The sequence below is a fragment of the Myiozetetes cayanensis genome, unplaced genomic scaffold (assembly GCF_022539395.1).
Source record: "Myiozetetes cayanensis isolate MyiCay16 unplaced genomic scaffold, myiCay2020 scf4, whole genome shotgun sequence".
NCBI lineage: Eukaryota > Metazoa > Chordata > Aves > Passeriformes > Tyrannidae > Myiozetetes > Myiozetetes cayanensis.
Window position 1 is genome coordinate 52483514 of NW_026087631.1, and position 26858 is coordinate 52510371.

General features: G+C 39.4%; 1 protein-coding gene across 9 annotated transcripts in view; it reads right to left on the reverse strand.

The window, feature by feature from the left end:
* Positions 1–26858, reverse strand: part of ARHGEF28 (Rho guanine nucleotide exchange factor 28) — a 69455-nt gene that overhangs the window by 33140 nt on the left and 9457 nt on the right. For 8 of the 9 annotated variants that reach the window (XR_007630584.1, XM_050329608.1, XM_050329613.1 and 5 more), the window contains exons 2-19: positions 22743–22873; positions 20074–20351; positions 17507–17651; positions 16076–16187; positions 11379–11424; positions 10716–10845; positions 9190–9322; positions 8771–8826; positions 7224–7275; positions 6519–6666; positions 6292–6413; positions 5279–5419; positions 4567–4817; positions 3566–3688; positions 3059–3176; positions 1964–2218; positions 989–1065; positions 136–314 (exon numbers count right to left, since the gene is read on the reverse strand). Coding sequence is in view for 8 of the 9 variants with exons in the window: in XM_050329608.1 (XP_050185565.1) it covers positions 136–314; positions 989–1065; positions 1964–2218; positions 3059–3176; positions 3566–3688; positions 4567–4817; positions 5279–5419; positions 6292–6413; positions 6519–6666; positions 7224–7275; positions 8771–8826; positions 9190–9322; positions 10716–10845; positions 11379–11424; positions 16076–16187; positions 17507–17651; positions 20074–20351; positions 22743–22873 (2497 nt within the window). In the remaining variant the exon portion in view is untranslated. Of the gene's footprint in view, positions 1–135; positions 315–988; positions 1066–1963; positions 2219–3058; positions 3177–3565; positions 3689–4566; positions 4818–5278; positions 5420–6291; positions 6414–6518; positions 6667–7223; positions 7276–8770; positions 8827–9189; positions 9323–10715; positions 10846–11378; positions 11425–16075; positions 16188–17506; positions 17652–20073; positions 20371–22742; positions 22874–26858 lie in introns of those variants that run through there. The other variant, XM_050329611.1, reaches the window with a different exon arrangement.

The window sequence follows — 26858 nt, forward strand, 5'->3', positions numbered from 1 at the left end:
TGTGAAGTTTGAGCTCAGAGGAAAACCCAGTCTCACAGATGCAATGCAGAACAAAGAGCATGCTGCCATGAATATCCAACTGACCTCCCACCTGCTTTGGACTGCCAGGATGAAAACCAAAACCTTTTTCCCTACCTTTCCACTGCATCTTGAATATGCCTCATCCAGTTGTTACGCTCTTCTTTGGAGTTCGTATGAACCTCATACATCTCAGGCCCTGAAGATGAAGCGCTAATCAGAAACATCCCCCTTTCTTCATTGGCTACTTCTCTTACTATAAGCCTCTGAAGGGAGATAACGGAAGGCTTCTGGTCCTGGGGGAAACAGTCACAGCGCATGCAGAATAAATGACTTCCTTGTAGAACACCACACTTTAGGAAGAACATGATTTTTCAATTCATTGAACTAATTCTAGTCCTCGTAAAGTCAGACTACTGAAAATTTTGAGTAATCAGACATCTTTTTAAGCTATTTTTTAAAATATGTTATACTGTTCATGAACAAATAAAGCACTGGCTATGTGATAAAAAGTAAATCTCAGAGACTCAATGATAAGGAGGCACAATGTTCATATAATGTTTATATTTATATACTTTGAGAACTTCTCTCCATTACCTTTCATATATTTTACATGTGTTTACTACTACATTGGTAGTTAAAATTATTCTTGTTTCTTTTACAAAACCAGAAATTAGTATTTATTTTAGACAACTGAAAGAGCCTGTATCACTTCCCACCTTCACAATCAGATGAGGCATGACACTAAAAATATAATTCTGTTATTTTCATCCTTCTTCATGAAAAAAATATTTATTTTTGAAAATAAACGTAGCATTCTATATACTGACATATTACAGTTCTGAATACACTACCAAGATTTTAGAAAAAAAGAAATTATGAGGTAATAACCTGGATAAGGACATAATTTTTGAGAGATATATAAATAAATGTGCAATGCATATATTCAAATATCTGATAATATACTCACAACAGCTGCAAAGATATATTTTTGATCCTTTTCTTGTAAAAACAGTAGTACATCAGTTAGAAGCAGAGCCAAGGTGTCTTAAAATTTTGAGACAAAAAAAATGGGTTTTAATTAAAAATAGTACAATTATAATTAATTTCTTATTATATCTTTATAGAGGGAGCAGCCCTGATCAATAAATATCTCATAGAATCCCACAGTAACCTAAACAGGAAATATCTGAATTAGCCAATGGTCTGCATGAAGCACTTGCACATCACCACTTTGTATCTCCCAGGCAGAGCACCATGATGGAGCACCAGGAAAAGAAGAAATCCTTGCACCTATGTCAGTACAGCTTCCCTAAGCCATTCAGTTGTGAAAGATTTTCTCACATAAATTTTACTTGGTCTATGCTGCAACTACACTCACAGCACAGTATTATACTTGAAAAAGTATTTCTGGAATAATAATGAGCAGGCAGCTTTATAAAGTTGTACAGCAAATATTGCCAAGCTCCAAAAAACCCCAACCCCTGCTACGTGATTAACACCAAAAATCAAATTTGAGCTTGTATGTAGAAACTGTGCTCCAGGCAAATGTGGCTTCAGAACTTCTTTTCTACTGTAGATGTCCCATTACCACTGAATTTTTCACGAGTTATTTTCCATGGCCAATACTGTGAACAATAAAAATGCACACCTAAGACTCTATGTTATGAGGTGAAAATGAAAAACAAAAAAAATAAAAGGAGGGGACTGGAAGAAGAAATGCAGTAGATGGCTTTGTATGTGAACTTGTCTTCTTATGCAGATTACCCACAAACCATGGCAGCTTCTGGAACTGCTCTTCCAGCAATTAGTGGCACGTTTGCAATACCATTACCTCAGACATTCTTATTTGCAATACAGTGGAATTTTCGTTCTTAAAACAAACAGGATTCAAACATTATTTGCAAATTAAGAGTTAAAGGACTTTACTGCTCAGATGAAATACCTTTGAAACGACCAGTCGCTGTCTTCCAGTACACTAAACCTTCATGAAGAAGTATCCTCTCTTTCCTCATCAAGTCTTGCTTCCTAAAAACATGGCCATTTTTCAGCTTTGTGTATGTTTTGTTTTCAGTTTTGCAGAGAATTTCCAACAGTTTTTGCTTTTTCTCATACTCATTCACTTTCAAATCTACTGCTGCAACAACATCCTTAATTAGACAAAGAGCTTTGCACAGGTCTTTATGTTCCTCCGTTCCTTCTGTATGAAAAAAAAAAAATTAACATGACATGTTCAAGAGAAGAAGTAATTCCTTACTTTCTGGGAAAAATCAACATAATGCAAAGTTTAAACTGATAAATATATTGATAAATATGTTATTTTAAACTGAATCTGTCAACCACCTTGCTTAGAAATATTAGAGGTATTTACCTTTGTTTGATTTGCCTATTAAAAGAACATATGTATCCCAGATTTATTCATTAGCCAAAATAACTCATTGAATAGTTTCTGCCATACTTATGAGGTGTAAGCATTTGAAAAAACTACTAGCTAAGTAAATCATATAGTATATCACTCTTTGGCCTAAGTAAAAAGTACCCTTACAGGACTGCAAGTACTAAGGGTTTGCATTTAGATATAAAAATTTCTACAATGCTCATTTAGGGGGTCTATATCTGTAAGTTATTGGTATTTGTAAAATGTTCTACAAAATTCCAGAGGTCATTCAAGCTCTGCTCTCAAACTAGAACGTAATTTACAAAATGTTTGCCTAGCTCTACTTACAAGAGACTCCTCCAGAATTAATTCCAAAGAAGGTGCAGATGTGTGTCTGAACTAGTTCACATCCTCTAGTCAAGGTCTTTTCCTAAAACAAGGATGCTCTTCTGGACTTCTACCTGGCTGAGGTATCAGAAATCTTCACAGCCCAACCTTGGCAAAGCCTACATACACACTGAACAGTAGGTATTCACGTTGCTCTGGTTATATCTTTACAGAGCAGTGATTATAATCTTTTGCTGTATTGCAGCTGTGCAAATTCCTTAAGTTAAAAATGCACTAGGATTTCAGACATGAAGCAACACTTTAGCTTTTATTCACCTTTTGAGTATTGCAATATCCTTTCAACCAGAACAGGGTATTTGGTGATTCGCTGGGTGACGAGTAAAATGCACTCAGGGATTCCTCGGCGTCGTGCCAACAGGTTACTATTTCTCAGCTGCACAGATACAAATATATACCCTAAGTAGTAAATGCATATGAAACCACCAACTGACTAATAAGAGACATGATCTAGAAGAACAAGAGTAAGTTAAAACAAATGCTGGGTAACCTGAACTATCCCCAAGGAACAGTTGCTCTGCAGAGGGATGAGGTGTACTATAATAGAAACATATGTAATACATGCTGGATGCCAAAGCATTCTAAAATTTGAAAGAAAAATATGATTTATCATCTCACTAGTTAAGGAGTGAAAACCTTTGCCATTTTGATTAGCTTCTAAAAGTGAGTTATTGAACATAATTCCAATCCTATATCCAAGTAAAACCTAAGTATCTTTCTCCTGAGTATTCCGTCAATGGTGATCATGATTCCACATTAACTTACTTTAATAAAATTCTGGAACTTCTTGCTTTGTTGCAACTCTTTGAAGAGATTAACAGCTTCTTTCTGATGGCTGCAAAACTCTCCATATATTTTCTCCATTTTAGTGGCATTTTCCTCTGAAAACTGAAGAAATTATTAAGTGAATTGTGCTCAACATTGACTCAGACAGGAAACTGTATACCTTAAATAATTGTATTTTGTATGAATTGGGAACTTTTATGCTACTTGATTCTCATGTTCTCTGAATTCACTAGAGGGCGTGTCACTACAGAATGAAAATGGCCTAGCTGTTTTTAGGAGGAAGAAGGGGAATATAGGCTGTAGAGAGCACAAGTGAACTCACTGCAGTCTTGACAACAGCTGGAACAGTTATTACAACAGTATTTCCTGCACCTCTTTGCAAGCATAGCTTCTTTGAGGTTTATTTGCTTCTGTCTGTTCTCCACACTGCTTCTAGACAAGATAACAGCTCAGTTCTTTATTTCAATGGAGAGAAAACTGACTGCCTGAAGGTAAGAAGCCACATTCTCCGTATTGCAAGGAACTGAAGTGTGAATGGTAAGCCATTAGTTAGCCATTCTTCAGCCACAATAAACACGTTGTGACCACCCTTTCTCTAGTGAGCAGTAGCCTGAGATCACTATAAGAAATGAACGGGTAGTTTCTTTTTCATCATCAGTCAGTTTTTCACACCTCTACTCAGCTGTTAAAAAAAGTGAATCCATTGAAAAGCGAATCCATTTCCTGCAGTCCCTTGTATGACAGCAGCCTTCTGCCACAAACAGGACCAAGTTCATAATTTTCCTTGTCACTCATACGGCATAAAGTAGAAGTTCATCCCAAGTTCATCCAAGTTACTTGGCAGCAAGTAACCATTTTTTGCTATTTCACCCTGAATAATCTGGACGGGACAGTTTTTGAATTTTATGAGGGAACTACAGCTGTCTTCTTAAATTTGGAACCTTGAGCATTTAAAGGCTTAACAGAGTTGATATATCTACCTGTTGCACAAGGATGTCTCCAATTCTGCTGATGACAAAATTACGTTCATTCCCTGCCTCACATGATCCCTGACGCCTGTCCTTCATTCTGAAGAAGAACTGCCTGTGCATCTCCAATAGTTCATCTAAGCAGGGGAATATTCTGTTCACTGTACTGTGATCAAGCTGCAGCTCTTCCTTCATCCCTTTCCTGAATATTTCAGACATAATGAACAGGGTATGGATGTGATGTACTTCTGTTTGCATCAGCTCTGCAGTATAAAAGAAAACAAAATAATATAGTAATCACCTGAATATTTTGCACACCTTCTAATATAGACTTAAATAACATTCAAATATACAAAATCCCTTTTCCTGTGTGAGCTTAAAACATAACAGACTATGTCAGGAGGAAAACTTAATTTGTCTGGCTCTGGCACAATTCTCTCAACTGCATCCTGCTGAAGCTGGGGTGGCAACTGCTTGAGCTGGGGACTGGATGAATTACCTTTCAACCCCAACCATTCTGTAAACAGGCTAGGTTTGTCTCTGGTATTCACTACTATCCATTTCTTTAGTTCTAAGACATCATAAATTTGATGACAAAAATTTTCTTTGAACCTTCTTACTGGTTTGAGTTTATTTTTTGTTCTGGACATAAACTATGTAGGTTACCTCTCTATTTGAAACAACAAATTACTTTTAAACCCACTCAAAGTTTTGAACTACTGACCAAATATGACATCCTGACGCTTGATGACATCTTTTTCTTGCTTGCTACAGAATACTGGGTCCACAACAAGACTCCAGGACTCTGCCTCAAATTCTTCTGCATCTGTGCGGAGATCAGTCCACTGAGACAAATCCACATCATCTATGACAAAATTTATATTTCTTTAAAACCAAGCATATGAATAGTACACAAAGTGCTGTTCAGGCAGATTTATTCATATAGTAAGAGGAACGCATCAGAGGGTTGAACTATAGATAAGGCTTCTGCAAACATTGGTACTGGTTTTACAACAGAGAAGTTTTCCAGATGTCAATATCATTACCAAAGTGTTGAACTGCTTTTGTGACAGCAAGTGAAGAGAATAAAAACATTTACTCTTCTTTTCTCAGATGAAATCCTTTTTATAATTCTTTCCTTGAAGAAATATTTTAAAATTTAAAACTAAATTCCAGCATTTCCAACAGTAGATGTCCAATGAGTGATATCTACACCATCCTATGTGAGTGAATGCCCTTCAGCTTTGAAATTCAGTCTCACACCTAGCTACAGAAAAAGCCTATTTCTTTTCACTTCGCAAGGCTATGTAACTATTGTAGGAGGGAAATTCACCAGTAGGATTAAAGACTTTGTGGGGATACTGAGGAAATGCAAGTATTGTAGGTCTACATTTTGCAATGGATGCTGTCAAAAGAGTTGGCTGGATGGGCACAGAAGAAAAGTATATTATGTTCTGGTTCTGCAAAGATGCCAAATACATTTATCCCTGTTATTTTGAAAGGGGAACAACAAAATACTCTAAAAGTTATAAAGTAGTTAGTTACATGGAAAAAAAGTTCTATTTTAAGACTAATGTGTCCATTTTATCGTTTTAATGAGGGATGCCATTGTAATTATCAAAAATAGGCGCTCTTGTTTTAGGAGATGAAGTGTCTTCCTGTATCAGCTAAGGGGGTTTCTATTTTGCACTTTCCAATACAGGCTATAAGACATAACATCTCTGCAATTCTTCTCACCTTCCACCATAAAAGCATCCATTGAAGAAAAGGTCCCTAATGCTTGTAACATCTCTTCAGACTGTGACCTGTACTTCCAAGGGCTAGTCTCAGAGTCTTGTTCAGAAAATTGTGTAGCTCTTCTACAGCAGAAAAAAAAAAAATCACACATTTATTTCATGGTTTCAATTTTCACAGAAATGTTGAATGATGTATTTAGCATACTGTCTTGACAGCTGCCCCTCTACCTTTCAAAACTGGCACTGGGGACACTTTTAGACAAGAAGTAGGACTGTTGTGAGGCTTCCCTCTTTCCGTAAGACAGTCCAATAGGCACAGAGGAAGAAGGATGCACTGAGGAGAGCACCATCTGTGGAATGTCTCCAGGCAAGGAATCTGTGAGGCAAAGCACAACACAACATTTTGACAAACAACCAAGAGTATGTCACCAAGAGCACACTTCTACTGAAAAATGTTATCTGGTTGCTCATATTGACCTACACTGGATACCAAGAATATCTGCTTGCTGAGGCACAAGACCACAATGCTCTCTCATGGAATATAAAAATAAGCCTGTAGGCAAAGTGGAATAGCTCCCTCATGGATATTATTTGATAAGACAATAATTTCAAACTATACATGCTCTAACATTGCAACTCGAACATAGGTGCACAAATATTTGTGCAAAAGGTAAATTACATATTTGGAGAGAAACGACTACTTTTTATTTTTGTTCTCACTGAAAATGTAGTAGATTTCCACTCATTTTAGTAGAAGATGAGTTAATTCAACAGTAATCTCTTGAAAAATTCTGTTCATATTAGAGACACACATAGTTTCCTATCGATATTGAAATGAAAAACACACAAATGATACAGCAAAGTTCATGCTGTCAGTCCCATGATTTTTAACCAAAGTTTAACCTAGAAGACTTAGGTTTACACCTAACTTACTTGTTACACCAGCCTGGGGCTTGTTTTTTTTATGGTACCTCTCCTGGGATTTCTAAAAGAAAAAGAAGTTTTTTAAATTGCATAGCTGATAACGCATTTAACAGCCAAGTCAGTAACTCAATTCTATATACCATCACACCAAGGGCTACAGAAAAGTAATCCTAAATTATGGTCCTAATTTCTTCCAATGACTTATTTTATTAGTTATTGGTAGATAACAATATTCAAAGTAGAATACTATTTGTACTACAATACAAAACTGTTTATTCTAAGCAGAGTCACTGAGTTACAACATTTTACCTCCTCTATGTGAGTATTCCCTATGTGAAGGCTACAAGAAAAGTGCACATTCAGGGCTTTATATTCAAATAATCTCAAAGCATTTGTGGCAGGACACTATCTAAGGAAGCCTGGATATCAAAGGCAGAATTGATCTCCCTTTCAAAGTGGACTTTTGCAAAACCTGTAGCAAAATCCTGCTGTGCTTAGGCATGTACTTCACTTCAGGTGGGTCAGTGAACATTTTCTGCATCTCATTCTTGTTGAGATGTTGGTGGGTGGGGGGGGGCACCTCCTGTCAAATAACCCACCAAATAACCCACCAACCCCAGGAACTAAAGCTGTCAGTTCAGCTGTCTTAATGCCCTAAAGTTGCCCAGAAATTTGTGTAAGGCTATGAGAATGCAATTATAACCAAAAGTTAAACCACTTGATTTATGTACAGTTTAAGGCTTATTTATGTTGAAGAATCTGTATGGAAACATGTTCTCCTTGCAAGCCACCATAATGCAAAACCTAGCTACACCAGAAAGACTCAATCCACTAATTTGAAAAATGACCCACATCACTGTGGCATATTTCTCTGCAAATCCCATTTTATTTCAAGATGGCAGAAGCCTTACACATCTGTTTTTTAAAATTATGTCTTTGTCATGATAACCTCACCATGCACGCATTCCTACTTAACAGTTAAGGCAGTATCCATCAGATCTAGTGCCGATTTTACCCTATCTGTAGTGGCAGCTGAACACTGGGAGTGCAGCCTAGGCAGGCAGCTACAGAGTCACCTCCTCCAGAGATTTTCCAGAACGGGTCAAACAAACATTTGTCCACATTGCTACCTAGAAGTGAGACTGCCCGAGGGTAAGGAGAATGGATCAGGTCACCTTTCAGGGCCCCAATCATCTTCGCTTTCCACTATTCCAAACATATGGGATCCCCCCCTTCTACACAAGGGTCTTTCTGTGGTTTTGAGCTTTTCTTTTCAATCCCTTTCATAATCCTTCAGGCACACCATTTCACAATTTGAGCTTGCAACTCTTCAAAAATATAAATACCTCTTTAAATTCATTTTTGATGCCCTACTAAAAACTGTTCTTTAAGTACAGTGTTTTCTCTGGTGCTCACATGAGACATTTTGATACCCTTGCAGCCCTTTGCATACAGACACTGGGTCTGGGCAGGCTGTGTGTATTGTCTTTTATCCTTCATGACACCAGACCCCTCGGAAAGCAGGTATGCTCCAGTAAGATCAGATAGGAGGTTACCTTGGCACACACAGGAGCGTGCTCCTTGCAGCTCTTATGTACAATCACGTTGCAATCTGAAAGAGAAGGGACGTTTCAAAGCCTGGCACCAAACAAGGTCCCCAGTTTGTGGAAAATGTGCTGTAAGTCTTCAGTTTTTCCCTTCTCCAAATTCGCTTACCAAACTAGTCAGAAGGATACTTTAATGTGCAGACACTGGCTAGGAAGAGGTCTCTGCCTAATGAGCTAGGGCTAGAAGATGGCTGACTCTGTCACCTGCTGCCCTTTCTCCCTCTCCCTTGTCAACCTCAGCTCATTACATAAAGTACATACTTCCAAATATAGATAAGGTTTCTTTTTCAAACAACACACTGAACCGGGATCTGAAAGCAGCATTCAGAACACTGTAAATTCACACGCAAAAGCCAGCAGCTACTTACAAGAACATTGCAGTGACTCCTTTCCTAGGAGGGCCTTTTCACAGACCATACATGGCATAACTCCTGGGAAGGTTCCATTCGTAAAATTGTGTCTGTTCAGTTTCTCTTTATCTTTGGTATCTTTACTTTTTGTCTTCATCCCCAACACCAGAAGCAGAAAGGAAAAAAAAAATGAAGAAAGATACTTAATAACAAGATAAAGCTATTCAATCTTCAAACCAGTAAAATATTCCCTTTTAAGAGTAAATTATTCTCAAACATTTATTCCCTGTCCTGGAAGACTTGCAACAGCATATTGTACTATTACACTCAACAGTGCTGAAATCCTAAAATGATACAGGCATTGGTTTCACTGGCAGCTAAGCCAGGAAGCCTTATCCAGGAAGACTGGCAGAAATACATTTATAAACCTAGAAAAAGGAGAGGGCCAGAAAATAAAATTTAAGCAGTGTTGCTGACTCACTGCACACACAAACAAATATCAGTGCCTACATCCGCCACTATATACAGCTCACGCCTCTGTAGTTAAAGCTGCAGTTATGCAAATTTATACAAGTTCTCTTTAGATCTTAGAAGACATTAGAAACAATCTACTTTTAATGAGTGGTAAAGAAGTTGATAAATTCTGCCTGCTTTTACAGTACTCCTGTTAGCATAAGTATACATATAGTATACCTGCAGGTACTGACAGTTATTCTTTAGGAGAACACAGAGACACAGGCCAGTGTATGGCTGCGGGACCAGACATACATGTTCATGGCCAGTTCTGATGCTCTTGAAGATACCACCTCACACAACCATCTTCACATCCACACAACATTAGAATATCCTGGGGCACAGAAGGGCATACTAGGCAACCAGCAAAACTGCCAAAAGGCCAGCTGGAAAAAGCCTGTAGGTGAAATCCCTCTCTCAAGCTGCTAACTGATGCCATTAATCTAAAACTAAGATGTCTCATAATTAAATTACAAATGTTCTAATGTTCCACAGTATGTAAGTTTGGCTGTGCAGGCCTCAAATCTCCAACTTTTTAATGCTAAGCACTGCTTACTCATGCAAGAAGTCCCATTAACTTCAAAGAAGTCAAATTAAACTAATTACATCCTAATGCAGAAGTTAAAGACTAATTACTTATCGAAAGCAATTCCAAGAACAGGCCCATATCTCTTATTTTTATTTAACAAAGAAAAATATTTCTTAAATGCAATTCATAGAATTACACTTGGGCTAAATCATCAAATGAAATTACTAATAACATAAAAAAATGGCAGAGGAAATACTTCATATTGTTCAGCTAAGGCTGTTGTTTAAAAGGAAAGCTGGTTTTTAATATGAAGGCTATTTCAGGGTATCCTGCATATGTTTAAAATTTTAAAAATAAAGGTAAAAGATTCTTCCTATTACTCTTGTGGTTTTGTAATAAACAACAACTTATCTTTACAAGACAATTTAGATTCTCATCTATAATTCATTTAATTACAGTGAAATAATTATACATAATAATATAAACATAAATCTCATGTTACCTTGTATTTATTTCGTGTGCTGGTCATTCTGCTCATCAGAAAACTGAAAGTCCGACTCACTTTACATTTTTCAGACTCATTTTTTGAGGTTACAATATATTTATTCCATTCCTCCTCCTGAATCCTAAAACTGAGACCAGTGAAAAAACCTCATTCCAGAGGGAACAGTCCCTTCATTAACACACAGCAGAATCTGGATGGTGCTTGTGTCACCTAACATTTACAATTACATGTTTTGTTGTGGGTACAGCAGACATTATGAAAAAGATTGTAATCCCTCTATAAAATGGAGGAACACTTGCCCATGGTGCACTCTGCATGTGCAATGTCTAACAAGCTTGCCTAGATTTTGGTTGGTATCAGAAGCTCCACTGCTTTTACTGCGGAGGTTTGGACACTCCTACAGTGGACAGGAGCTGCACAGTGGACAGGAGCCCATCCCTACTTAGCACATCCCACAGTGCTGCACAGCAAATCCCTGCTGCAGGACGAGTGCAGTGAGACCCAGGCTGAGCTTGGCACAGGGTTTAGGCATGGGCCCGCAGATGCTCTGGGCAGGGCCCACATTCTGGCTAGAAGGGGTGCCAATGCCTCTTCCCCACACGGCTCCCTAGATGGCATTCTTGCACAGCACCTTGTTCCCGGCACCTCCAGGACACATACCCATACTTTTTCTCTTGGGACTGCTCGGGCAGACTGTATGCTCTCTCTGCAAGACAAAAACAGCCATCAGGCACTCAGACTGCAAGGTCATCAAGTTTATTTGAATCTCACAACCTCCACCAGGCCATAAGCTTGCCATTGAAGGGTTGTAATGTCATTTGAAAATCAGGAAAGCAAAAACCTACACACATTAGAAACAGCTTTTCCTAGGTTAATACCACAAGCTTTTAGTTGACAGAATCTGCCAGAACTGAGATGGGTATCAATGAATGCCAGTCTCTGCAAACAGCCTGTTTTTAAGAATAACAAAAGATATTTATTTTGTTTTTCTAAACAACGCAGACTTTAATGATTCTTATTCATTTTGCTTTTTGTCATAATTTGTTGTAAAGTATCTTAATGACATTCTTTTAACATTCATAATTACCTGTCATGCAGCTTTATCTACAGTATTAAAAAAATTTGTGCTCAAGAAGATACTTTTCAAAAACTCTCTAAAATGCAAAAAGATAAGATATCCAGTTGAGTTGAAAAAAATAAGTTCAAAACTATAGAGACCATTTTCAAATTACAAGCCACTCCATTTTCCAGACATTTTTAGCAAAACTATCACAGATATTGTTCAGAAAGATCCCAAACACTTGTCTAAGTCAAAGCATCGGACTGTTTTCTTTAGATACAAACTTAAACACTCTTCACTGAAATCAGCATCTCTTCAGATGGATGTAGACTTCAGCTTAGTAAGAACTAAAATATTTACCAAAGAAGCAGCAAGAATCAAAGGGAGTTTCAGTTCATTATCAGGCATAACCTGTGCTACAGGATGCTTTCATGAGAAACCAACACCAAGCATCCATGGGACACGAAGACAGTCTCGTGCAGAACAGCACAGGGCACGGGCACTGAAGTGTTTACTAGAAGGGTGGAGCTAGACACTGACTTAGAGAGTGTAAGGGCCTGAAGGAGGGATGGACCACTGTTCTTGAGCACACCATCTACAGAGAAGGGACAAATCCTTTACTGTTACAACCTGGTAATACCCTCTCAAAGAAAAGCAGGTAGTTGCTTTAAACCTGAGCATACTGGAAAGCTTTCATCAGAAACAGATGGTCCTTTCCCACCCTTTTTCTCATACTTTGTGTGAAAAACACCATCCTGTTGCCATCCTGCATCCATCTGCTTTGGCTTACGTTTCATCACAATGTACAAGGTCACCTGAGCCTCCCTCCTGCATAGCTAAGCCCTGAGCAAGATGTCAAAAGTGCTGGCAGCTGGCAGAGCAGAAGGGGAAAGTTTTGTGTGCAGTCTCCTACACAGACCTAGACCCACTACAACCCACAGAAATTAGGATGAATTATCTGACCTAGCTTCTTGGACCAAGCTTCTGGACTAGTCCTGTATGCAGATACAAGTACTCAAACTGAACACAGTTATGCCTGCCTCAGACACTGCCAGTTGACAAACACTTCAGTGCTGCCACCCTTGCAAAATGCTGGACAAGGCAGGACGTGCTGGTGGCAAGCAAGAGCCATCAGGAACCTCAGCAGACCACCACCTTCCCTCCCAGGATCATACCACATCTGCAGTACAGGCTGCAGAACAGCCTGGTTTCAAAATATGGACAAGAAAGAGTTTCCACCTTCTCCACAAGATATGTAAAGGTCCAGCACTGACTGTCCCAGGAGGATGGGGAGACAGAATGAAAAGGAAACAGGTCCAAGCACAGATCAGGTAGGGGCAGATAATGGTGTGCGGGTGAAGTTTAATGGGCTGTGACACCTTCAGCTGTGGGATCAAAGGAATTCTGTTTAAGCACACGCCACAGGGCTTTGCTGATCTGCCGTCTTCTAATTCTGTGACATACATCTTACTTTCTCTTCTGCTTTGTTTTGCAAGAAACTTCTTCCCTGATCAGTTGAATATAAATGCTCACAAATATTTTAAGTGATAGGGAAAAATACAACACAGCTGCATGCTTAGTACATACTCCTCCTTACAAGGGGACATGAAATCTTACAGTGAATTTGAGCAACAGCAAAGAAGTTATTTGCTGCACAACTCAACTTGGTTTCTTAAGGACAAAAGAGGTTTGCAGTCATTGTATGTCTCACCTTGACAACAGCTTTTAAAGTTAAATGATTTCAAAGCTAATGATACTATTTCCACAATTTTGCATGTTTTCACATTCAGTGTCCTTGAATCATAGAATGTTTATGTTTACTGTCTGAAGGGACCCTAAAGATCATTAACGGCATGGAGAGAGCTGGCAGAATTGCTTGCCAAGCCATCCTCCATCCTTTATCATCAGCCTTGGTTAACCAGGGAAGTCCCAGGCGAGTGGAGGTTGGCAAGTGTGATGCTCACCTACATTCTTCTGAGTCAAAGAAGATCCAGGGAACTACAGGTCTGTCAGCCTGACCTTGGTGCCAGGAAAGGTTATGGAACAGATTATCTTGAATCTGACCACCTGGCATGTGTAGGACAACCAGGGCATCATGCCCAGACAGCATGGGTTTAGGAAAGGCAGGTCCTGCTTGACTAAGCTGATCTCCTTTTAAGACCAAGTGACCCACCTAATGGATGAGGTAAAGGCTGTGGCTGTTGTCTACCTGGACTTACAGTAAAGCCTTTGATACTGTCTCCCACAGCATTCTCCTGGAGAAACTGGCAGCACATGGCTTGGACAGCTTTTAACTTAGCACATGGCTGTGTTAAAAACTGGCTGGATAGCTGGACCCAGAGAGTGGTGGTGAATGGAGTTGGACCCTGCTGGTGGCTGGTTACCAGTGGTGTTACCCAGGGCTCAATACTGGGGTCAGTCCTGGTTAATACCTTTATGGGCAATCTGGATGAGGGAACTGAGTGCACCTTCAGTAAGTTCACAGACAACACCAAGTTCGATGGGAGTGTTGACCTGCTGAGGGTGGGAAGGCTCTACAGGGGATTTGGACAGGCTGAATCAATGGGCCAAGGCCTACAGCACGAAATTCAATAAGGCAAAGTTCTGGGTCCTGCACTTGGGTCCCAACAACCCCAGGCAGCATTACAGGCTGGGGAAGGAGTAGCTGAAAGTGTCCCAGTAGAAAAGGATCTGGGGGTGCTGGCTGACATCAGATGAATATGAGACAGTAGTGTGCCCAGGTGGTAAAGGTAGCCAGTGACATCCTGGCCGGTATCAGCAATAGTGTGGCCTGCAGGACCAGGGCAGTGCTTGTTCCTCTGTACTCAGCACTGGTGAGACCACACCTCAAATCCTGTATTCAGTTTTGGGACCCTCACTGCAAGAAGGACATTGGACTTGATGGAGCATGTGAAGAGAAGGGCAATGAATCTGGAGAAGGGTCTAGAGAGAAAGTCATATGAGGAGCAGCTGAGGAGCTGGGGTTGTTTTATCTGGAGAAAAGGAGGCTCAAAGGAGACCTTATCACTCTCTACAACTCCTACAAGGAGGTTGTAGACAAGTGGGAGTCAGCCTCTTCTCCCAGGCAACTGGAGACAAAACAAAAGAGGACAAGACAAAATGGCCTCAAGTAGTGCCGCAGAGGTTCAGCTTGGACCTCAGGAAGAATTTCTTCACTGAAAGTATAGAGAAGCACTGGAATGGGCTGCCCAGGGAGGTGGTGGAGTCACCATCCCAGAAAGTGTTCAATATACAACTAGATGTGGCATTTAATGTTATGGTTTAGTTGACATGGGAGTGTTCAGTGAAAGGTTGGAATCAATGATCTTGGAGGTCTTTTCCAACATTAATAATTCTATGACTCTATGACCTAGTTCCAAGCCCCCTGCCATGGGCACGCCTGCCATCTACTAGACCAGGTTGCCCAAGACCTATTCAACCTGGCTTTGAACACTTACAGTGATGGGGCATTCACAACCTCTCTGGGTGTTCATCCCATCTGGTTCCCTGTAACTCACATGTCCTGCCTCTTGCTCTGGACAACTGGACCACTAAAGGTATGCTGGAGCAAAAGACAAGCTGGAAGTATAACTACTGACAGGGTTATAGGGACAGAGGTAAAGCCTCTTGAAATGCAGGTGGTTTTTAACTGATGTGAGTTGTATGAAAAGCACAGTATGTGCATTTCGCACTTCACATGGTTTTCAAACATAACCCATACCCTCATTGTGAAAAGTGTGGGTTTCCTTCTAAATATGAAACTGTCTAGAAAGAACGCATGTCAGAAAGAATTTGTGAAAAATTACAAGCTTCTTGCAGAAACATCTCTGACTCCACTTAATGAAGAGGGTGGGTTTTGTTCCCCCGCCTGTGGAGATGACTACCGCCCATCTCTGTTTCAGAGACTCCCTAGGGTCTTTTGGAAGCTGGAGTCCCCTGCCCTCTCAGACATCTCTTCTGTGTCATCCTGAGCTTCCTCTTGGTCTTGGTCTTTGTCAGGCACTCAGCAGGATGCTGGGGTGAGAATCTTCCAGAAAGAAGATTACTGCTCTTAACTGCATTATTTCTTGTGGTTATTGCTCTCTCAGTTTGTGTGCCCTCCCAAGGATCAGCAGATAGATCAGGGGGAGGGCATGACAGGGTTGTAGATGGGAGGAGAGTGAGGGACAACAGTAGGGCTACCTAAAGGCTACTGGACCCACACACTGGTGAGCTGTGTACAAGACAGGCCTGAGTAAAGCCATCAGCACTGGGCCTGAAGCAGGCAGGTATGGGATGAGGCTGTGCAAAGCCTGACCTTCATTTGAATCCCGAACTGCAAAGTCCCGAAGAATGCGAGGTCTTCCTACCAAGCCTTTGGGTGATGAGCAGGAATAGGAGCGTGACCGAATCTCAAACATTGTGCATTCCTACAAGAAATTGCAACAAATTAAAACTGTCATTTTGAAAAGCATCAGCAACAGAAAAATCAGTCACAAAATTTCTGAAAGAAAGGCAGCTGACCACACACATACACTTTCCTGGTTTCATTAAATCTTTGAGTTGAAGTACAATTTGTGATGACTTCATGTGAATTCTTAGCAAGTCTGTCATACTTCCATCACGGTAAATTTTTGTATGTTAGAGGAAATAATTTGTGTGTGCAAGTTAGACTAAGAGAAAGCTTACAGTCTTCTCCAGTTTGATGACAGGCCACATCCAAACAGTGTTGTTGGCCATTATATCTGATGACCAAGCTGACTTCTTTTACCAATGGAGGCACTAATCTTAGCACTTTAATACCTCAAGAACACTTCATGGAGACCAAGGCCATGGCATGATAATTACTGATGTCAGAGTTTCTAAATTAAGGAGTTGACCTCTTTCTCTTTCTTCTGTGTTGTTTGTTTGGTTTCTTTTATTACTATTGTGTATGAAAATATTTCCCAATCCCCAAATATGTCAACAGTAAGGCTTGAAAGAAAATCCCCTAATTTTTGATGGATCATTTACATTTCAACAGAGCCTACTCCTGAAACTCCTGTAAAGTGCTTACTTTACTGCTTTTAAAAGTAGCCATAAAAGAATTCAGGGTTTATGCTGAACTGTTTTTCTCCCTTCATGTAATCATTTGCTAAAGGTCAGATAAAGCTCTACAGTGGCAACAAGTGAACATAAAAAAACCATAAAGAATCTTTACAAATTAAAAATAACTCTATATGTGTCTGAAGATCTCAGAAATGGCAGCATGGTCTAATGAAAGGTAACGTAGACAGGATACTTCAGAAAACTAACAAAGAGGAGAGATTTGCATTGCTCAATGTATAAAACCTAACTGAATTTCCTTCAGTGTAGAAATTGTTTTAAAACAGGTAGCAAGGCTGTTACACTTTACAAAGCTGTTACTCTTTCACATAACTACAGCTGGTTAAAAATTTCCTCACTAAATATGTTTTGGTTAGAAAATGCTGATTCACTGAACCTGAGATATTTCCTTTGAAATACTTCTGACAAATGATGGGGTTTTTTAAAGTCGAAGCAAATGTTTGATGGACTATTTCCACAGTTGCTGCCCAGCCCAGCCACAGTCAGGGAGTTTCAGCTTCACAACCCTGTATGAGTGCTCTCTGTTGACCCTAGCAGTGCCAACTGGGAACTCATTTCTCCTCTTCAGATTAGTATATTTCTCACATAGTTTCAGTGATTTACTTAAAAGGAAAACAATTCAAACCAAGACAGTATCAAATACCTTGGGCTGCAGACCTGTAGATAAGTCTAATCCATCTCTGCTAGAAGCCATGGCCTCTGAAGAGCCGAGGGGAGGGTAGTAAATATGGGATCTGTCCAAAGCACCTCCACTTCCACCATCTACTTCAAGGTCATCAAGGCTTGAACTGAAGCAGACAACAAAGTCTTTAATTTCCCTGAATTCCTCATAACAATTTATCTCAACCTTCATGCAAAAGATAAAGATACTGCTGAATGCTCATCAGTGACAACCCAAATCACCATCATTATGTCAGTTAAGTCATGCTCTGAGGCCTCTCTCAGGTCTGCAAATCACCTGGAGCTGTGTCCAGGTGATTACCAGTACCAGAACACAGGTACTCAGTTACTGTACAGGACTCCTCTGACCCAGCCTTGTAGACCTGCAGTGCAGATATCAGTATCACCAATGATCATGCAGACTCCCCCCAGAGCCAGCCATCTCTGAAGGACGATTTTTAGACCCATGTTCAGCATTTGCCTTGAAATGAGGTGCTTTGTTCCACACATGAACCTTCCTCTCTATATAGATGATAATAAGAACTCAGACAATTAGCTCAGATTTCAGTATTAAGATACACGGTATACAGATGGATATTTTGTGTGTTTGTATATTTGAAAGACATGATGTGCCTGTTCACAGAGATATTTTTTCTACATCTGTGACTTTATGATGGAGGGTGAAAGAGAAAAACATCAACAGGGTCTAAGACAGTTTATAAAATTCTTTTCAAAAGACACAAACTTAAAAACACATAGAACTACAAACAGACTGAAAAACCTCTGGCTACATCAATACACCAAATACCTAGACTCTACTTGATTGGCAAAAGTTCCTGAGCAGAAGAGTGCCCTAAGGTTTCTCAGCAGTACCAGGGTTTCCCAGGATGGGTCCTGTTACCTGCAAGTTAACAAGGCAAGGTTATAGCCTCTTGATCAGAGTAACTGGAAGGAATGGTTGACTGCTTGCAATAACATTCCAACCTTCAAACATAAAACTTTAAATTATGTGTGGTATTTCTAAATAGCTAGGGCTCCTACCAGGAATAATAGCATAAAAATTCCTTCACACACCACTACTTTGTCGAAGCACAGATCTATCAATACTGTCTGAAACTACTTCCTTATTACAAATCTGGAGACAGTATTTCACAATGTTTCCTAATAATAGCCCACGTGATGTCTCAGAACCAAGTTATTTAAATGCGTTATCAGTTACATGTTAAAATTGTAAAAGCAATACATGCCTTTGTCAACAGATAAGTATCTATGACTTACTGGGGGTAACTTACTCGGGGAATTTTTCTGACACAAAAAGCTGGTTTAAAAATATAATTACACACTGGTAGTCTTATTTTATGTGTAATATTTTTATCACTCACATATGTCTCTGGAAATTCATATACACTCTTAAAGTTCTGATACAGGTACCTGACCTAGGTCTTAAAAAGGGTGGGAGTACCTAAAAATGTATAGGATAAAAATGTTTCTGACTAGAGGCAGAGGAAGCTTAGATCATGTAGGTTACTATAAGAAGAATAATCTACATGATATCCCTATAGCTAGCAAAAAGAAAAAAAAAAAAAAAATAAAAAAAGAAGATTGGGAAAGAAAAAATCTTCATCTGACACTTACTGTATTATTTATGTTGAAGAATCCTCCTAATGGGACTTTATAGTTGCCGAAGAAACTCATAATGAAGGTAAAGAAAATTTTATTGCCCACTTCAATTAACAACTGGCTGATATTACTACTTGCTGAATATTTTTACACAGATCTGATATGTTTTTACATAGGCTATCTCCAATTAGTCCTAACACTCTTGAAAGGTGGGAACAAGATTCAAATTTCCTCCTGTACAAGAAGGAACTTATTTCATGGCTTATTGTTAAAATCAAAATTATAGTTTCATCTTCAAAGTTCTCTGAATTTCTGAAGCCAAGTTCTCACCATGACCTAATGCCAGGCTCCTGGCTTAAAGTATGAGGCTCCTCAGACAAATGGCTCTTTTGCCAGCAATCCTTAAGTACCAGCAGAGGAGTAGAAAACAATCTGAACCTTTCAGAAACAGTTGTACTCTGCACTATGTCTTTTGAGATAAAAAATATATATGCAAACAGAAATAACTTGGTCCTCCCATAGGCCAAGGCAAAGAATGGAAAGATTCTCAGAGACTTCCATGGATTTTGGACTATTTTCTTAATGGAAAATATTACTGAGAAAAACCATAGTGAAATTCTGGTTTCTGACAAAACTGATACAATGGCAGTGAAAGGGCTGATTCTTTTTTTGTAGGAGTATGTACATACAAGGAAAAATGGTATAAAAGTATCCATTTGTCAAAAAAAAAGTGGACACTTTTATTGGTTAAAAATGTCTTCATAGCTACTTTATGAAACAGATCATTAGGACAATAAATATCAGTGATGGAAAACAGTGATTTTGCCTCAGTAAAGTATTTATTGCTCCAGATTCTGCTTCATCTTTTGACATTAAAAGCTGATTATAAATATTCCTTATTCTGGCCATATTATCAAGTCAATTCCATACCTTCTTTTCATGTCAGCATAAAGTTGGCCCCTATCCTTAATAAATCCATGGGTCTTGAACGGAAGATATGAGTCTGCTAGATACAGACGAGAAGGTGAAATGGTATGTCTTAATCCTGGTCTTTGACTTCCTTCATTCGGAACATACATATATTGATCATTCTCCTCAAGGGAGGGAGACGAAGAGCTCTTAGCCATCGGGACTGAGTTGGTAGGATTCAGACACATTTCACTGCTGACACCATCTCCATGAATGTAGTTAGTCTTTAAATCTCCAGTCTGTAGGTAAAAATGAATGCTGGTAAGAGGCAATAACAAGATGTATTGTCAGGAAACAAGAACCACAATAGTTTGCCATTTTATTTATGGATATGTGTTTTGTGGGTTTTTTTCCCCTATTACTTTTTATAAAACATGAATTAAAGGCAAGTTACATGGCTAAGAGGTTCTATACCTTTCATTACTTTTTTCCCTAATTAGAATAGCAATGAATTACTATTTGCTATTACTATGCTATTACTATGAATTACTATTACTATTACTAAATTTCTCCCTCATATCTACACCTTTTACTAAATGTACTGATGCATATATTTATAGAATTTATTAAAAATAGCCTTGAGTCAAGCAAAAAATATGCATAATACATTAGTGTGGGAGACATATGGACAAGAATTCAAATGCAATTTAATTTGGAAAAATCAGCCTAAAAATCATGCACTTTTAATTTTTCATCACTAGTTTCCTAAGCTTTCAGACAAATAAAAATGACCTAGAATGGAGTTTCTCCAGGGCAGGAAGGGAAAAGACTCTTATTTTTTGCCATTAAGCAATTATGGGCATGAAGCACCCCTCATGTTGCACAAAGACAAAAATGGAGTTGGGAATTCTTTTTTCTCAGGTACGGGGATGAGAATTTAGTCTCTGGTAAAAATTCTTTGAATTCTCCTGTTGACTCTGCAGAAGATACTAAAACACAGTTCATTGTTAGTCTTTTAGGTAGAGGCTATTGTCATCTAAACCCAAACTGAATAATACTGAAAAGTCACACTGCCAGCAAAAACATTCAGTCTCTGAAAAGCACATGTATAAAAGTAAGAATAAAGGAAGGATTGCAAGCGTCTCCAAAGCCCTGGTCTTTCAGATTGCTGACTTCATCCTCTCCCATCTCTCTTGAGATATGCTTTCACCCCCATCTTAATTATGTTTCTCTTAGTAAAAGACAGAAAGACCTGCTGGCATTCTTAGAGCAGCCCACATACGCATTCATAGATATGGCACATGCAGATCTGGAAATACTTCTGTTGTGCTGTGCAGATGAGATGCACAGTGGTAAAATGCTTTTCCCACGTCTTACACGGCTGTTCCTCCCTGCAAAGTTATTCCCGCCTAGGCAGCACCAGAGGGACCTTCTCCAGCAGCCACTCTGGTTCCTGCTGAGTAGTGGTTAAGGGAGAACTTGGCCCCAGTCAGCAATTTAACAAAATTTACTGTGGCCACATTGAGCAAAGGTTAGCAATCCAAGCTGAAGGACCCCTGAGCAATATACCTGGGTAACATCTGCATCTGTAATGGAGATGCAGTCCTGTAGCTCTGTCTTTCCAATCTCCTTATTCAAAATCAAATGTACATTACAGTCTCCCTGACAGCTGCTTACTCCTGGGTCATTATTACATGCATTTTTCTATAACTTTTGGTGCATTTTGAACACACTTGGCCTCTGACTTAAGCTTCCATCTCAGCTGTCACAATTAACTGGATCTACAGTGAATGCAGTGGGTGAAGTGTTTCAGGGAATGGGGGTGGGAGGGGAGACTATAAAAAGAGAGAAAAAAAATCACACTTGCAAAATCTTAGACTTCTAACATCATGATCTGATAATTTCTTACTCCTATATTCCAACTTTCAGCCCAGGGAGAGCCAACAGCAAGTTACAAATAAATAGATCACTTAAACCATCACTGAAAAATAGCTTTGTACCATCAGAATCTTGCACCATTTGGCTAGACACAACCACCATACACAGGAGCTGGACTAGTTCTCCTTGCCCCAATTATGATATCTGAGTGTGATGATTTCAGATGCAGCACAGTGATGTCAAATACAATTTGCTCTGGACACTTTGGGTCATCTCCAGTGTTGGTAACAACTCAGAAACAGGAATACTAAGTCAGAAACTCCTGACTTTTCCATGGCAGTTGCAGGACATCAACTTCATCTTTTCGGCAATATCTTATTTCTATTGAGCATATAAGGTTTGCTCTGAGCTTATAATTAACTTCTGAAATTATCCAGCAACATCAAATTCCTCCCTGCTACGAGTGTACACAGAATTCAGAAATCTGAACTGCACAAGATCGAGTTATATTGTTCATGTTTCTTAGAAAGAAGCACACGCTGTTTAGCTCACGAACACACAGAAGAGACAGGAAGAGCTGCCTTAGGGTTCTCCATACAGGCTAGGAAGAGTAATTTCTGTCTTCAACTGAAATTGTTAACAGGAACCTTATAAATAGGTTACAAAATACAGTAAGGTGTTACTGGTTTTATTTTAGAACTTTACTAACTGACAACACAGCACTGCTGACACATCCAGAAGATCCTACTATTATGCAAATAAATAAACAGAAGATGAAGAAAAATTTGCCAAAAGTTCAAATATAAGCTTACTTGGTCTACTACCATGCAGTTTGCATATACTTCATCACTTCCACTCAGCATGGCAGAAAGTCTGGTTGCAGTGAAGAAAGTAGGGGGAGACTTCAATTTCCTAAGAACATCAAGGGTAGAGTGTCTGTGCTCTGGAAAAAAAAATTATGGAAAATATGGCATTACATCTCAAACCATTTCATTCTCATGTATATATACTGTCAGAAAAATGGCAACGTCAAACATTAAGCACCAAATCTTAGCATTACAATTTGAGTAATATTTGTGTGACCACTCAAAGACCTGTCCACTTCATAATTGCCTAACACTTGCCACATGTTCCAAGAAGCCTACAGCTGACAAGACTCTAAAGTGAGGCTCTCCATTTCTTCTTCTTTGTTCAATACCTACCCCAGCCTGTGCTCCCACTCGTGAATAAACCCACTGGGTACAACCACAAGCGTGGTGTACAGCTCCAGTTCTAGGCTGCAAAGTTTCAATGCACAGCCCTGAAAAACAGCCCAAGCATTAGGGATTCCCTCACCATGGTGAAAACCTCAGCCTAAGGAGGCAGTTTCTTGACCTCAACAAGAGTCTCCACTGCTGGAGTGTAGAAGCTTAGAAGATAAGGGAGCTGATGTGTATGTCTCAAACACTGATAGCTGGATGGTTGTGAAGACAACCAAGGATTGTTGGTAATAACCAGTGTGAGACAGAACAGGATGCGGCTGGAGAGGTGGGCCATAGGAGGTAGGGCAGCACTTTTTTGGAACAAATGTTCTGGATTCTGGAGACAAACACAATACAGTAAAGAACAGATGAGCAAATGAGGTTGAGAAAAAGATATGGACCACAGCGGAGGACCAAGATCACCCAAGAACCCCAAAGTCCCCATTTCCAGAAAAGTCTAGAAGAATGGACTGTGCATGATAACTAATTTGCATAGAAAGCAAGAAACTTAGCTCCAGGGTGGGGAAAAACCTATCTATAAAAAAGTACCCCCACAACCTGGACATCCCATCAGCTGGATCCATTCTGAAGTCAGAACTTTTGATTTCTCTTTCTCCCTTCCTTTCTTTCTCTCTCACCCTCTTTCATCCATCTTCCTGTCTCTCTTCCCCTACACCCTACCCCTTACCCAAAACTCATTGCTATGCACTTACCGGAGGAGATCAGGAACTAGCTTACAACAATTTCATGACAAGATTGTAATTTCCTAATAAAACTTCATAAGTTTCTGTGGACTCTCTGACTTTTTCCATTTATTCTGACCATGAGCATCTATGAGCATCTCGCATGTTCCCTTCCCCTTGAGGGTGGGATGCCACATTGGGTCTCCACAGTCACTTAATGAACTTCTCAATTAATTACACATACCAAAAAACACCCCAAATCCCCCTATTACTTAAAAGTTTGATTTATATAGCAACTTCTAATAATGCATTTTACATTATTTTAAAATTCTGTAAGAGAGTATCAACCTAAGTATCAAATTCTGGAGAAAGCTACTGCAAATATAGCAAACTGTATCAGAATACGTTATCTGCAGTATTTTCGGTCTGTAGATCTCTAATGCTTATCACTGTTAAATGCCATATGTTATCCTGGTAAAACTCAAGATAGTCTGTTGTTAAAGGTGATATGTCTAAATGATGTTTATTCACTGGGGTTTAAAATGAACAGACAAAAGCTAGCAAGTTATCTTGGGCTTCACAGAATCATAGAATAGTATAAGTTGGAAAAGACCTTCAAGACCATTGAATCCAATGGCAATGTCACCCCACTTTACCTCCTTACTCCCACTCTCCTCCCTCTATTGCAAACGTGTGAAGGGATGACTACATCAAACTACCTTTGTAACACAAGAAGTATTTAAAGACTTTGCTGAATGCAGGGGAGAGCAATATTAATTGCACATTGACTATTCTAGTAACTTATTTTCACCAGACAGGCCCACCTAGGTTAAAAAGTAACAAAATTCTCACAAATGTCCGTATCACACACTGCATTCCTACAGCCTCACTAACTTTCTCCAGCCCACCCTGCTGATTACACGTCCTCTTGATCTTACAGCAACCATCAGCAGACCTTTCCCACCAGGTTAAGATCAGCAGAAATACAGTTTGCAGTGCTGGATACCACTAATAATATACAGCGAGATTGTCTTTGCCTGAAAGATGAGGAATATTAACAAAATGCATCTTCAAACAACATGTCTCAAAAATCTCCCCTAGGCATTCAAAAGGCTTATTGTCATTGCAGATGTAAAAAATCAACACAGCTTGTGAAAAGATAGACAAGACAGCCAGAGTAAACTGCCAAAGGTGTTCCATAAGATTTTTGGCTCTGTAAGGTATTGGAAATGGATTTCAAGATGCTTATCAAGCAGAAATGTCTTTGTTACTCAAGCAACCTAGCAAGCACAGCTCACCAAGCTTATGCTCCTGCCAAAGCTGAAGGCTTTCTAAGTCTATACTGTTACCACTGAAAAAGAATAAAACTAAGACATGCCTCCTTTAGTTGAGTTTGTGGCTCTCTGCCCTCTGCTTGATAAAAGTCAAGGAAGTTGTATGCATTATTCAGATGCAGTGGTGGGAAGAATAATCTCCAAACTTGGAGAAAATAAAAGACCTGACCAACAAATAACTAGGCACAAGTTGTCTACATCTTCTGTAATGTTGTAGTTATACAGCAAATGCTACACATTTCACCAGGCACAAAAGCTTATACTTTAACTTTTTATACTTTATACTTTAAAAAGCACATGATCATAGCAATAATGTAAAGCATGCTTTATGTTGGCATAAGAAAATGTATAGCTTTGAATGACCTATGTCAGGAAATTGCAAGAACATAACACTCACTATTTTCTCACAAAAATCAAAACTTAAATCGTTCTATGGGAGAACACAACAAAAGAGCAGTGAAATTCATCAACAGGACCAAGCCAAGAGCCAGGAAAGAGATTACATATTCCCTTCTCTGGATACAATGAATAGTTTTCAGAGAGCTCATCATATTTACCCCCAGCAATCTAAGCAGGGGTTAATATATAACTGGAAGTCAATGAAAAACACAGACAGCTAAGCACATGGATCATGTGGGACTGTAGAAATACTGCCCTAAATCCAGAAGCTGTTAGCTGAATCTGAAGCTTAAAGAAGTTCCTAGTAAGGGGCCAACTTAAGTGACATGCATATCTGTAGATGTGGACCACATAACCATTTCCAGTGAGGGATCTGCACCCCTAATTCAGGTGTCTTAGGTCTTCATTCAAACAGTGCAACTACCCATGACAGCAAAATTAAGCAAGTATGTATGAATAACACTACATGGAAGGTAAAGCAAGGTGGACATTGAAGTGCTATTGTCATAAAACTGAAGTTTAACAGTAAATCTATAAAGCAGAAATCAAAGCATTGTGTTTCCTATATACTGCATGAGGAGGATCAGACTTACAAATGATGTTCAAGACGTGGTCCAAAAGTATCCACTATGAATAATGGCACTTGTCAATCACTGACATTAATCTTGGTCACCTAAATGCAGGCTGTAAGAAAGCATCCATTTCTAACATGGGATTCACAGTTCTGACTCTCTCCCTGAACAAGGCACCTTACCGACTATACAAATGAATATACAAACAAAAATAAGTTGGTGTCTCATTTTATGCAACAAATAAAGTTGTGGATATAGGTCTCTTGGTTTCACTTCCTAACTCCGCATGAGTGGACTCTGCAACTCCCAGTGCAGTGGGACAGACTTGTCAGAGACAGATATTCTCAGCACTCCTAAAGGTTTTTAAAACCCCCAAAAAGGCCCTGAGAGTCACTGTCTCTGAACAGGCAGAACTATACAGAGCAAAGGCAGGGGAGAAGAAACCTGCCTTGTGGTGATTTCACATAAAAGAACAAAATAAATGTATTTGGGGTCTTGCAGCAAGGAAAAAAAACTAGGTCCTCTCCCTAGCCTAATCACTAAGACAGAGTCATGGTCATGTTCTCTGTTGAGCCTAATTACTCTTTAAATATGTCATGCATAGCAGCTTCAGCAGGAGGTGGGTAGTCTGCAGTGTATGTCCCAAAGGTGTGAAGCCTGCCCTTGCCTTCTGACAGCCTCCAGGAGGTTCAGGGGAAG